This window comes from Procambarus clarkii, chromosome 24, assembly GCF_040958095.1.
Source record: "Procambarus clarkii isolate CNS0578487 chromosome 24, FALCON_Pclarkii_2.0, whole genome shotgun sequence".
Classification (NCBI taxonomy): Eukaryota; Metazoa; Arthropoda; class Malacostraca; order Decapoda; family Cambaridae; genus Procambarus; species Procambarus clarkii.
Window position 1 is genome coordinate 19,091,429 of NC_091173.1, and position 14,656 is coordinate 19,106,084.

At 34.6% G+C, this 14,656-nt stretch overlaps 2 protein-coding genes across 3 annotated transcripts in view; one reads left to right on the forward strand and one right to left on the reverse strand.

Annotated features, from left to right (window-relative positions):
* The window catches only part of LOC123761648 (rotatin), a 34,745-nt gene extending 27,011 nt beyond the window's left edge, over positions 1-7,734 (forward strand). For both annotated transcript variants that reach the window (XM_069330679.1, XM_045747714.2), the window contains exons 20-24: positions 108-204; positions 924-1,050; positions 2,937-3,133; positions 5,127-5,259; positions 5,539-7,734. In XM_069330679.1, the coding sequence (XP_069186780.1) occupies positions 108-204; positions 924-1,050; positions 2,937-3,133; positions 5,127-5,259; positions 5,539-7,599 (2,615 nt within the window). In that variant the 3' untranslated portion in view covers positions 7,600-7,734. The remainder of the gene's footprint in view (positions 1-107; positions 205-923; positions 1,051-2,936; positions 3,134-5,126; positions 5,260-5,538) is intronic.
* A 3,531-nt stretch (positions 7,735-11,265) lies between these two features.
* LOC123761571 (putative neural-cadherin 2) overlaps positions 11,266-14,656 on the reverse strand; it is a 65,590-nt gene continuing 62,199 nt past the window's right edge. The window contains exon 22 of the mRNA XM_069330683.1: positions 11,266-14,053. Coding sequence (XP_069186784.1) covers positions 13,860-14,053 — 194 coding nt within the window. The 3' untranslated portion in view covers positions 11,266-13,859. The remainder of the gene's footprint in view (positions 14,054-14,656) is intronic.

Sequence of the window (14,656 nt, forward strand, 5' to 3'; positions counted from 1 at the left end):
TATTTTTTTCACCTTTATTTAAACACTATGGTATTGTAGTAAGTTTCTCAATAGTATTGAAAAGTACAGGTGTCAGTTATATATAATGTCCAAGTTTTTTGTTGCAGTTGTACTTGGCTGTGTGTTGGAATGCCTCGTTCATGTAACAGAGTTGGGTTGGCCTGGTGAAGAACTCTCACATCAACTTGTACAAAGTCTTATAAGGTAAACAAAATAGTGTATAGGTATCACTTGACAATATTTATCTTGCAGTATTTGGAACTTTAACATTTGGTGAAATGCAGAGGTACTAATAGAGCAAGATGGTGCCCTTACTCTTCATTACTGCAGATTACTATTATGTTTTCAACTTGTGTTTTATGTATAGTCCACAGCACTACCAGCGCCTTGGACTAAGGTCAAATTGTTAGGCAATATTTTACTTTCAGTGTACACTAGTTACTATGCATGGTAAAGTGTTCAATTTGATATTGTTTTTAAGGTAAAAGATGTACTTTATGTTGGTATTTTCAAAAAATACAATAAAAGCAAAATAAAATGACAAAAAGAAGTGAATTAAAATTAGCCAACATGACTTTCAAAATTACGACTACAATTGTCGTCGGAATGTTCTGGCATTTTGAGCACATGAAAATTGTAGGCGTCACAAAAATGTTAAAGGGTTTAACTTATAATAAAGAAATAGAGTGGAGTAAGTGTTTCTTTGAATGATCTTTGTGAGTGTAAGTCATGTAAAGATAATGTAATAAATATCAGTAAAGGATAATTTAATTCATGGAAACCCTTATTATAAATGGTGCTGAAACATGCATTTCCATATTTTTTATAATTTAAAATCTTTGTTTATTTATTTTTTAGTTAGTAGCTGATATGTATAATGTTTGATTTCTTTGTATGGGCTAATTTGTCTTACATATGAACAGGTTGATTAGCACATTCCATGTTGGTCGAGGAAGAGCACACAACTCATATATGGGACGGATGGTGACTTTGTACTCTTCAATTGCTCTGGTGCATTTGCTCTCTAACCCAAGAGGTGGTCTTACACAGGTGAAGTGCCCGGTACCCTTTCAAATGCTCTCCTGTTTAATTATGAGTCTCTTCCTTGATGATTTGTACTAATATACACTGTGCCCTTAATAATTAGCCGGTTCCAGTACACAGCTATGAGCTGTAACTCCATGTTGCCCAACTATTAGCTATCTTGACTTTGAATCTGCATAATTGAGTATGGCGGTAATTGTATTACTTGTCTGTTGGTATTTTGTTATTTGTCTTGTGTTCGTACCTGTTGCTTCTGCTTTAATAGAGAAGGCAACAAATGATCCATGTTACTAACCTTGTCTATTAGATCTAATCTTGTTTATTAGAGGTTCATTGTCGGCTGTACAGTGACCCTTCCATTTGTGAATTTAATCCGTTCCAAGAGACGGTTCACACACCGAAAATTCAAAAACCGAAATCATTTTTCCCGTAAGAAATAATGTAAATTGAATTAATCCATTCCACACGCTCAAAAATATTAACGTAAGAATACATTTTATACAGAATACTACTCATAGGTACCTTACCTTTATTGAGGACTCTTGTTGACATATGGAAGACGGTAAGGAGGGCGGGGAGGAGGAGAGGTGTTAGTGTTTGTAAAGGGAGTCCCCTTCCTTTATAACATCAGGCAGTGATGACATTTCTGGGGTATTCTCTCTCCTAACTTTTGCAGGCATACTACTTAGACCTGGTTGTGGCTCACTGCTTGCTTATCTTACTAAGAATCTGTCTAAAGACACTTGTTTTTCCCTACATTTTAACACTTGTCTGTAGTGAGATATCACATTGTCATTAAAAAGGTTAATACAACGGCCTGCTACAGCTTTATCTGGGTGAGTTTTTTCAGCAAAATTTTGCAGTTCTTCCCATACTACACACATTTTCTTAATGAGGAAGGGACATCCTCTACTCACAATTATTTTCTTAGCTTGAACTTTACCACCGACTTTCATGGCATGGCGAGCGTGGCAGTGAAGGAGAATGGCAATGAGGGAGGGAGGGTGGCAATGAGGGAGAGAGGGAGGGACAGAGCATGGTAGTGAGGAAGGGAGAGACAATAAGGGAGGTTGAGCCAGTGAGGGTGGGAGGAAGATTTCTCTGATGAAAATTTTAATTTCAAACTGTCATATGAAGGGAATTTTAACATTTTATCCTGTGACATGATGGGAAATATTTCCACCAAACTGTGAACCATTTCAACATCCTAAACAAATCTGCACATTCTCCGCTTCAGCGAACCAGAGTTTGTTAAAACGGGTGAGTAAGTCCGGCCTGAAGTGTGCTCGACCTAGCCGGAGATTCGCCAAATCGAGGTTGCACTTTATATAACTGTCCACATATCAGAGTCCATGGTTATAATATTCACTAGTTTCTGGCTATCATTTACCTGTGCAATGGTTTCCACAAGAGTTGTGAATGGGAATTGAATTGACTTGTATGGTTTCAGTTTAATGTGTGTGTGTTTGTGTGTTTCCTTTATCATTCCTTCACTTCAGCTTATACCGAGCCTGACAGGTAGCAACCCTCATCAGCACCACTGCTCTTCCCAACGACTAGCCACTTCTTCCTGTGCCTATTGGCATTATTCACTGTTTGGGTATAGGGTTTTAATAGGTATGGTTTGATGGTGGGCATATGACCTGTATTTGTGGGTCATGCAGACATGTTTGTTCTTCACAACTATGTATGCTAGTGTCATAGGAGTCAAGAAGGCATTGGGTTTTTGCTTAGATAATGATTGAAAATATTTAATTTACATTTTGTGTTAAACATTGTGCTGGTACTGTATATATTGCCAATTAAATGTTCACATCTGTTCAATATTTAGTTTTAAAATAAAAAAAATTAGCAAATTTGTGATTGTAATGGAATATTTAACATTTCTTCAGGATGTTGCAACAAAGTCAGGTGAAGAGGGCTTGCTAGACTGGTCTTGGTTGGTCTCACTGTGGGTGTACCGGGACCCTACTGTGACCAGTGTTGGGCTTAATGTAGCTACTGCTCTAATTACTCAAGCTACAGGACTGAAGCTACTCCACAGCAATCTTACCCAGGTCTTGGGAGGAGTGTGGGGCGCTGCTTTAAGGTACGTGTCATTGACGAGATTAATAAACGGGCTTACAGTACAATATCTTGAATCAATGGGTGTGAAGTTGATACATGTATCTGTAATCCATGTAACTAAAATACTTTTCTCTCGTCTCATCATCCCACAAAGAGTAAAGAATTTGAGTGTGGTGAAAAAAATGTATAGGGTATAATTGCATGATGTACATGCTAAGCCATCTGTGCATAAAGGTCTTAAGACCCTTCAATTAAACAGAAAAAATATAAAAATTTGAGTTAAATGTACTACAATAACATTTTGAAATGTAAAAGGTATCTTAATAGTTTTGCGTTCCGATGACTCAAACCCATCATCCGTACCCCAACACTAAACATTGCAATGACACTAAAGTGCATCATCCGATTGCTGGATTTCAGTTCTTGGACTATCACATTTGCATGAGCCAGTGTGAAAACTGATGGAAATTAATGTTATTGTGTGAACAGAGCATATGTAGGCCATGATTGGACAATGCAGAGAGTTTTCCACTGTCATATGAGGCCTAACTTGAGACATAAACATATGCATATTCATTGCAGTCACAGTTCACATAAGATAAACATACTGTATTGTAGCTAGAAAAAAAAGTTGTATATGGTATAAAATGTATTTTTAAGTAAATATTTTTGGGGGTGTGGAATGGATTAATTCAATTTACATTATTTCTTATGTAAAGAAATGTATATATATACATATACGTATATATATATATATGTCGTACCTAGTAGCCAGAACTCACTTCTCAGCCTACTATTCAAGGCCCGATTTGCCTAATAAGCCAAGTTTTCCTGAATTAATATATTTACTATAATTTTTTTCTTATGAAATGATAAAGCAACCCTTTTCTCTATGTATGAGGTCAATTTTTTTTTATTGGAGTTAAAATTAACGTAGATATATGACCGAACCTAACCAACCCTACCTAACCTAACCTAACCTATATTTATAGGTAAGGTTAGGTTAGGTAGCCAAAAAAAGCTAGGTTAGGTTAGGTTAGGTAGGTCAGGTAGACGAAAAAACATTAATTCATGAAAACTTGGCTTATAAGGCAAATCGGGCCTTGAATAGTAGGCTGAGAAGTGCGTTCTGGCTATTAGGTACGACATATATATATATATATATATATATATATATATATATATATATATATATATATATATATATATATATATATATATATATATACATATACGTATTGGACAATTAGATAGCACTAAATTATATATATATATATATATATATATATATATATATATATATATATATATATATATATATATATATATATATATATATATATACATATACGTATTGGACAATTAGATAGCACTAAATTATATATATATATATATATATATATATATATATATATATATATATATATATATATATATATATATATATATATATATATATTATATATATATATATATGACGTATTGGACAATTAGATAGCACTAAATTATGCTAATTACTTTATAGGGTCTGGAAAATTAAAAGGCTAAAAACCAAACTTAAATATTGTTAGGCCTAGTTTAGCACATTTGTGTAGTATATTAGGCATAGGTTAAGTGTTCTTTGCGACATCAGTACAAATACTTTTCTGGTTTGTTGAAATTCAGTAGTTGTGATTTCTACGTTGTAATTGCCTTTTACGGTGAGTACCATTATAGTACCACATATATTGATGTAACAGTAGTATGTAAACAGAAGGATACGCTGGATGTTTACAGTGATAAAGACACTGTGTATTGTAAATTGTTACAGCGATGTGGGGCACTTCATCTAGTATTGTATATATTGTCTTGGTATTGATGAACTATGAGATACAATAATAAATTAACAGCTTACTATCATGAACATTGACCTTTTTTGTGACTTTAAGCCATTGTAATGGTTTTGGAATGTGTGTATCATAATGTGCATGTGAAGTAGGCAATACCTGGGGTCAATTAATTAAATTATTCCTCAGTTACTTGCTGTCAGACGGTCGAAGCTGCTTAGTCCGAACTTGTGCTGCACAACTCCTGATAAAGTTGACAAGAACTGGTCCAACACGAAGTAATCCCTGGACTTCTCCGGTTGTGACAGATACTCTTACAGGAGTAAGGAATTATTTATTCTGTGATGTCTAATGTATTAGTGAAGATAGTGTAGATATTACAAATGAAAGATATATCTCATGGCTAAAAGTTGCATATAAATACAAAATAAGCACACTTAGTGAATGAATAATAAAAAAAATCGTTTTAATAGGTTATGACTAGTTTGTGAAGTCTATAATGTATTGTTTTGTCATATGTCTAAATAGCAGGTACTAGGTAGACACTTTAATGCTTTTGAAAATAGTTGTGTTTTATCAAATATACACTTGATCATTTCAGGAATCAGTGGAAGGCTTGGCAGCACTAATGGTCTTGCTTGAACACTGCAAATTTTATAGTGTGGTGCATTCATGTTTGGCAAAGTTGTCTGTCTCCAAGGAGCAGTTAGCTGTAAACTCTAAATTCACCAGTGCGGGAGAATGGGATATGTCTCTGAGTCGACTCAGTTCTTTTTATGTGCCAGAGAGTGATAATCACAGTACTGATGGAAACCTGAGTGATGTAAATGATGGAAGCACATTACATACGTCAATTGAGCTGTACGAGAGTCTTTTGAGACTGTTAATAAATATCCTCCTCCTCCAACCCACCCAGGTAATTTCACAGCTGTCTTCACATAATATTATATCGTTGGTAATAACTCAGCTCCGTTTCACTGTCTGTCATGTCAAGTGTTCAGAATATCACTTAAAAATTGTAGAGAAAGCTCTTTTATTAATTGCCGCTATATTAAAGCATGACCCTACTCGAGCACCTTCACTTGCTCGTGATACAGGTCTTGTGCACCTCTGTTTAGTAGTGCTGTCCTCGGGCATTGAAAGGTCAAGTGTTGCTGTAGTGAGTTTGGAAGTTTTGAATGCCTTATTATGTGGGAGAGGTTGGGGGGCAGTGCGTGTCGTTGAATGGATATCTGCTTCACCTGCTCTCACTCTACGTCCTATAGTAATGGGCCTCCATTCTTGTGCTCCTCTTGAGCATCAGACTGCTACACTTGCATTTGTTACAAATCTCTTGCACGAGGTGTTTCACAGTGAAATAGGCAAGAAGCAGGAGCTCCAAGCAGCCATCTCGGGAGCACTAGATGTCCCTGTTGAACTATTAAGTGAGCAACGTGTGTGTGCAGGTTGGGAGCTGTCACGTTACCTTATTCAGTTGATTTGTGGTTTACCCAATAGTGAGGACCCAAACACACTAACTGCAGGGAAGCAGAAGGTTGAAACTTTGAATATAGAACATATTTCTCAGTGCTTAGATTGCCTAAAAATGTTGTTATTAGTTTCTTATAGTGCCAAAGAAGCTGGTCACCATTTCCGCCTCTTTTTGCTTCCTACACTTGCAAAGCCACTTTCAGATTTTGAGAACAAACTCCGAACAATCAACATTCATATTACAACTCAATTAATGAAGAATAAAGAAACAAAAGAGAGTATATGTAAAATTATACAACATTTAGAGGTAGCAACAAATTGGATTGAGTCGAGGGGTAATTGGTCTGTGTCTGTAGGCGAATCATTTGTGCCTTTACTTCACCCACTTTGGGCACCAGCACTTCGTGCAGTAGCTCTCATGGAAGCTGTTTTGAGATTCTTGTTAGCAGCATCAGCTCATCATGAAGTTTGTATGTTTCTGACTCGCACAAGTGGATTGCCTGGTGTGCTGCTCAGCACGTCTCGTACCAAGAGACCTCTGCTTGCATGCATCACTATTGCAGTTTGCCAACAGGTAGCAAAATTGCTCACAAGCAACAGAAATCTTACATTGTGCTTTACAGATTTTTCTAAAGATAGCTTTCTTGCAGCAATTTCAGTTCTAATAAACTGTGCAAGAGTACATGAATGTGCATTTGTTATGAACAAACATGACTTGGTGGCCTCTTTAATGAAGTGGTTTGAGTGCAAGGTAGCTATAGAAGAGGGTATGACTATCACAAGAAGCTTAGTGAAACTACTTGTTATTTTAACTAGACATCATGATTCACAAATTGCAGTGTGCAAGTCATATGGGTGGCTTGGTATCATACATTACCTTGTGCTACAGGATGGCTTACAGCAGGATGCACTCAGAATCATGGCTAACATTTCTCTCAATCACTATTTGGCTCACTCAATGTTAGCCTCTGAAGATATGATCAAAACTATTATTGACATTATTAAAAACGGTGGAAATGAAGCATGGATAGAGGTTGCTTTAAGGATTCTGTGGGCACTAGTATGTAACAATCAGAGGGGGCAGGCAATAATTAAACAGCACCCAGTTATACCCATGTTAAAGCACCTAGCTGAATCCCAGACAGGTAAAATTGGTAGCTTATCTGAGAATATACTAGACATTTTGAATTGACCTGTAGAGTATCACAGTTGTTGGAATGTGGTACTCCTCGTGTAGTGGCTGATAGATGAGGGAAAATGCATTTGATCACTATATTGTTAATGTAAATTTGTTAGTCAACCAAACAATACATATGTAAATATTGTACATGGTATAAATAGTTTTTAGATTATATACAACTTGTATACAATATACTGTATATATATATAATATTATATATATATGTCGTACCTAGTAGCCAGAACGCACTTCTCAGCCTACTATGCAAGGCCCGATTTGCCTAATAAGCCAAGTTTTCCTGAATTAATATATTTTCTCAAATTTTTTTCTTATGAAATGATAAAGCTACCCATTTCAATCTGTATGAGGTCAATTTTTTTTTATTGGAGTTAAAATTAACGTAGATATATTACCGAACCTAACCAACCCTACCCAACCTATCTTTATAGGTTAGGTTAGGTAGCCAAAAAAGTTAGGTTAGGTAGTCGAAAAAACATTAATTCATGAAAACTTGGCTTATTAGGCAAATCGGGCCTTGCATAGTAGGCTTAGAAGTGTGTTCTGGCTACTAGGTACGACATACATTATATATATATATATATATATATATATATATATATATATATATATATATATATATATATATATATATATATATATATATATATATATATATATTCGCATATATACATTCATTTGCATATAGTCCTGGGGACCATTCAGGCTTGTTCGCATATATATATATATATATATATATATATATATATATATATATATATATATATATATATATATATGACAATGTCAGACCACGGAGGAAAAATGAAACAGGAAATTTCCTTAAGTACTTTCGTATATTAAATACATCTTCAGAAGGACCTTCTGAAGATGTATTTAATATACGAAAGTACTTAAGGAAATTTCCTGTTTCATTTTTCCTCCGTGGTCTGACATTGTCACATTCTTATTCACGTGTTTATTTTCGTGATATACACACATATATATATATATATATGTCGTACCTAGTAGCCAGAACGCACTTCTCAGCCTACTATGCAAGGCCCGATTTGCCTAATAAGCCAAGTTTTCATGAATTAATTGTTTTTCGACTACCTAACCTAACTTTTTCGGCTACCTAACCAAACCTAACCTATAAAGATAGGTTAGGTTAGGTTAGGTTAGGTAGGGTTGGTTAGGTTCGGTCATATATCTACGTTAATTTTAACTCCAATAAAAAAAAATTGACCTCATACATAATGAAATGGGTAGCTTTATCATTTCATAAGAAAAAAATTAGAAAAAATATATTAATTCAGGAAAACTTGGCTTATTAGGCAAATCGGGCCTTGAATAGTAGGCCAAAAAGTGAGTTCTGGCTACTAGGTACGACATATATATATATATATATATATATATATATATATATATATATATATATATATAAAGTAATGTACTTATATACAGTATTTTGTAATGTGGTGCATATTTATGAGAATGAAGGCAAGATTGTTTCCAGTATGTGACTGCATTCATATCAAGACAGGTAGAATTAATGTAAGATGAAAGCTTCAGCTGTTTAAGTGTTACTTTTCAGACAAATGTGCATGTTAAAGGGCGGCGAGGGGGGGGGGGGGAGAGGTTATGTATGTATGTTCAGGGTGAAGGGGAGGTTATGTATGTATGTTCAGGGTGAAGGGGAGGTTATGTATGTTCAGGGTGAAGGGGAGGTTATGTATGTATGTTCAGGGTGAAGGGGAGGTTATGTATGTATGTTCAGGGTGAAGGGGAGGTTATGTATGTATGTTCAGGGTGAAGGGGAGGTTATGTATGTATGTTCAGGGTGAAGGGGAGGTTATGTATGTATGTTCAGGGTGAAGGGGAGGTTATGTATGTATGTTCAGGGTGAAGGGGAGGTTATGTATGTTCAGGGTGAAGGGGAGGTTATGTATGTATGTTCAGGGTGAATGGGAGGTTATGTATGTTCAGGGTGAAAAAACTATGTATATCACATAATGTCTACAAATTGTAAAGGCCATATATGCATATTATAGTGCATTATATATTATGCTATATATACACATTATATATTTTATTTGAATATATTAATGCTTTGTTTTCATGACAAGAATTTTTAGGATAAGTAAAATCAATATATTGCTTTGTCATATAAATGTACAAATCTTTTCATTCACCTTTCATAGAATAGTTTACATTATAAACTTATTAAATAAAGTAAACCTATACGACTAGAATATACATATCTAATTGATAAGATTGTACTATACAGAAGCAAATACAAAAAAGATACATATGAAGAGAAATAAAATGTTTGTATTTACATATAAAATAGATATATAATTGTGTGTGTGTAAATCATGAAAATTATCACGTGATGAAAAATATGAGTCAAACCATGAAGGAAGACCTGAAACAGGAATTTCCTTAATTACTTTCGTATTTAATAATACATCTTCAGAAGGATCTTCTGAAGATGTATTATTAAATATGAAAGTACTTAAGGAAATTCCTGTTTCAATTCTTCCTTCGTGGTCTGACACTGTCATATATAATTGAGTGTGTAATATATATTATATATATAATATATATATATAATAAATATATATATATATAATATATATATATAATAAATATATATATATATAATAAATATATATATATATATAATAAATACATATATATGTATTAATACAAGAGGGGATATTAATAGGGTATTAAAAGTATCAACACAAGACAGAACACAAACAATGGGTATTGAATAGAAGTGTTTGTAGAAAGCCTATTGGTCCATATTTCTTGATGCTTCTATATTGGAGCGGAGTCTTGAGGTGGGTAGAATATAGTTGTGCAATAATTGGCTGTTGATTGCTGGTGTTGACTTCTTGATGTGTAGTGCCTCGCAAACGTCAAGCCGCCTGCTATCGCTGTATCTATCGATGATTTCTGTGTTGTTTACTAGGATTTCTCTGGCGATGGTTTGGTTGTGGGAAGAGATTATATGTTCCTTATGCATCGTTAAACGCCTAGAAAGAGATGTTGTTGTCTTGCCTATATACTGGGATTTTTGGAGCTTACAGTCCCCAAGTGGGCATTTGAAGGCATAGACGACGTTAGTCTCTTTTAAAGCGTTCTGTTTTGTGTCTGGAGAGTTTCTCATGAGTAGGCTGGCCGTTTTTCTGGTTTTATAGTAAATCTACAGACAAAAATCAGAGGCTACAACTGACGATTTACTATAAAACCAGAAAAACGGCCAGCCTACTCATGAGAAACTCTCCAGACACAAAACAGAACGCTTTAAAAGAGACTAACGTCGTCTATGCCTTCAAATGCCCACTTGGGGACTGTAAGCTCCAAAAAACCCAGTATATAGGCAAGACAACAACATCTCTTTCTAGGCGTTTAACGATGCATAAGCAACAGGGCTCCATTAAGGAACATATAATCTCTTCCCACAACCAAACCATCGCCAGAGAAATCCTAGTAAACAACACAGAAATCATCGATAGATACAGCGATAGCAGGCGGCTTGACGTTTGCGAGGCACTACACATCAAGAAGTCAACACCAGCAATCAACAGCCAATTATTGCACAACTATATTCTACCCACCTCAAGACTCCGCTCCAATATAGAAGCATCAAGAAATATGGACCAATAGGCTTTCTACAAACACTTCTATTCAATACCCATTGTTTGTGTTCTGTCATGTGTTGATACTTTTAATACCCTATTAATATCCCCTCTTGTTCTGTCTTGTGTTAATGCCACATCACCCCTCCCACCTCACTCAAATGTAGATATAAAATCGGAGATACGTAAGTTCTAATCAGTTGTGTATTTGTGAACTAAAGTCTTTGAAAATGTAATAAGTTTTACGAAACGCGCCCGTGTCGCGTCAGACTAGAAATAAAAATGAATTTTGGAGAATTGATTTTTGATTTACCTCCAACAGTGAAGCGTAATGTACGAAAGATTGAGAAAATTCGTGTTAGAATTATTAATCTGACTTTTTCGGTCATATTTAATAATATATATATATATATATATATATATATATATATATATATATATATATATATATATATGTATAAAATCACACACACAGACCTTACCAAGTATATAGTTAAATGAAACTACTAAATTGTACTAAAATTAAACATTGTACATGTTTAATTTAAATAACTAAAATAACAAATTAAACTAACCACATTGTACTAAATTAAACTATAATACTGTATATATATAGTTTGGGTTCATTTAGTCAAGTGGAGTTGGTATAGTGCATTCTTGACAGGTATAGTACAACCAATAACCTGATATTATTGGTTAACATCAATCTAGTCATCAGTTTTCCTAAACGGTAGTACACTGAGTGCCCCCCCAAAAGATATGTCAGCATTAATATTTGGTGAACCCTTATCCTGTTTTCTGACTGGAGCAACATGAATTGGAAAAGACAACATAAGTAATAGTGTACAACCACCACTGCAAGAGGACAGATGGTACAACCCTGAACAGAAACACAATATAAGTATATTGCAAATCCACAGTACAGAATTTATAAACACATACCATACAGCAGACAAGACCAAGGACCTCCATAAAAACAGACTGAAGTCAACTGATGTATAAATATAAACCTGCCCCCAGGAAGTAAGGATGGATGTAATCTTTAATATAAGAACTTTGACTAAGACATTTTACCTGTGAGGTGCCCCTGAAAATCAAATGACATTACACCTAACAAGAGAAAAGCTGAATAAACACACACGAGGAAAGATTATACACAAATCAAATATCGCAGTTATTTACTCTACCCACCACGAGAACCAAACACAAAGATGCCCACCACACCTGACTAATCTTTGTATGTATAGGTTATTGACCTATGCCTCTTACCTATTTGTATGTACTTGACATAAAAATAGTGGCATAAATCTGCTGTGCCTCAATCTTGCTTGAAAATATATGTTGTGTAATAGAATCTACAGTTAACCTCCAACAAATATGAACTAGAAACCCCAAAGCAAGACAGATTATGCAGTTATATTCACAAACAATTTATAATCATGTACCAGAGAAAACATTTATTCTCTGCTTTTCTGAGACTATGGATCCCCAAAGCTGGTAAACCTATAATTTATATGATTAGTGAACAAATATACAATATATTTTAACAGCCAGACAATTTGGAGTCTCAAACTCGTGTTAACATGAGAATACGATGAAAACAATATAATCTATACAAAATAAAATATAAAGATCTGTAAATATCTTTGACACTCCAAAATGTCTGCTAATTTAAATATATTGAAGGAAATGACTGAAAACATACATGTATTATCCATTATGATATATACTAATCAGCATTTTGATGGAAAAGTGCATCAAATCCCTTGCTTATTGTTCCATTCAACATACTTTGATCTTGTTTAATTACTAAATTAAAAAACACGCAATGTCAGCCTTGCAGACACCAGTTTAAAATTGATCCATCGGACGTTCATGATTGTACGCGCATTCAAATGAACTTCTAATAACAAGTGATGGGACATACTAAAATTTCTAATAATGCAGGTTCCAATTCTTGACAAAATTATCGTTGGATACTTAATTTTCTAAACATTTTCTTATTTCAGGTTGGAACCTGTAATGCTTTGTAAGGTAAATGTACTAATAATATAAATGATTTAAGATATGGAATATTAGGCAAATCCACATTATTCTTCTGGAAGACAAGTGAATCATTCCATTATAAAAGCAGCTATACATACTCTTAGTTGAAATCAAACTAACGGAGACACTTGCTACAAAGGCATAGTGCTTGAAGGAAAGACCCCCAATATAAGTGTATTAAATGCCAACTTTTCTAATGTAACCTACATCCTTTCTCAAGGTACTGTATACAGCACACAACTACTGTGCCAAAAGGATGTAGCTTACATCTGAAAATTAGTTTTTTAATACATTTACTATTGGGGCTTTCCTTCACCATCATAAAAATATTGCAACACTTAACTCAATTATAGCATAACTAATCCTTAATATAGCAAACACTGAAAACTTTCCATTACCCATCACAGGTAATATAGTAAACAAAATTAATCCTCTTAAAAATAATTAAGTACATTTGCAAGGTTTATCATAAATTTCTCTCTATTCCGATTGCTTAAACAAAAATCTCGGTATCAATTTTCATTAATCATCCCATCACTACAAACAACACGTGCAAGCAATTATGACCCTGGGTCTCTATCACGTGATAATTACCCCACTTTCTAATCCCCACTTGGGATTAGAATCGGCACTTGTGCAGGTATTGGATGGGTCTGGACTAGGTATTAGTGTGCATGCACCATCTGGGAGATTCTTGAGTAGATCAAACACTTCACCATATTCAGATATCAGAGGCCTTTGGTTTTCATCCTCTATTGAGTCTGCCCGCAGACCTGAGAGATGGGAAGATGTAATCTGAGGAAACCACCTTCGTTGTTGCTGTCCTTTACAATATAGGTACATAAAAAAAAGGTAGATAATAAAAAAAATGCAAAGTAGAAGTGGTAAAGGGGAGAAATGTGACAAGGATGAAGAAAGGCAGTATCTCTGGTAAGATTACAAAAGAACACTACTAAATACAAAGGATCATTGAATATTTGCCAAATGTTACAATTAACACTTTCGCGCTATCTGGACGCGCCGGCGCGTTCGTTTTCGTCTAACGCTAACGCATAGTGGACATAAAGTTATGTCAACTTTTAAAATATTTGTATAAAATTCAATTTTTATCCGATTTACTTTGGGTTTGTTTCAAACTGCGCGCCTTGAGGCTCTCTTTCTCACCACTAGGCTTCATGGTACAATAAGTTCATGAAAGGTGTGGATAACTTCGATCAAATGGTATTTTGTCCCAAACGGGTTGCAGGTGGGTGACTTTAGCCGTTTATACTGGTAATTCTTCCCCTATATCATGTATTATATGCATATGTCTGTTTAGGGAATTTTATTCCAATCAATATACAACCAAAAATAACTGTGTGCAACAAGTATAAACT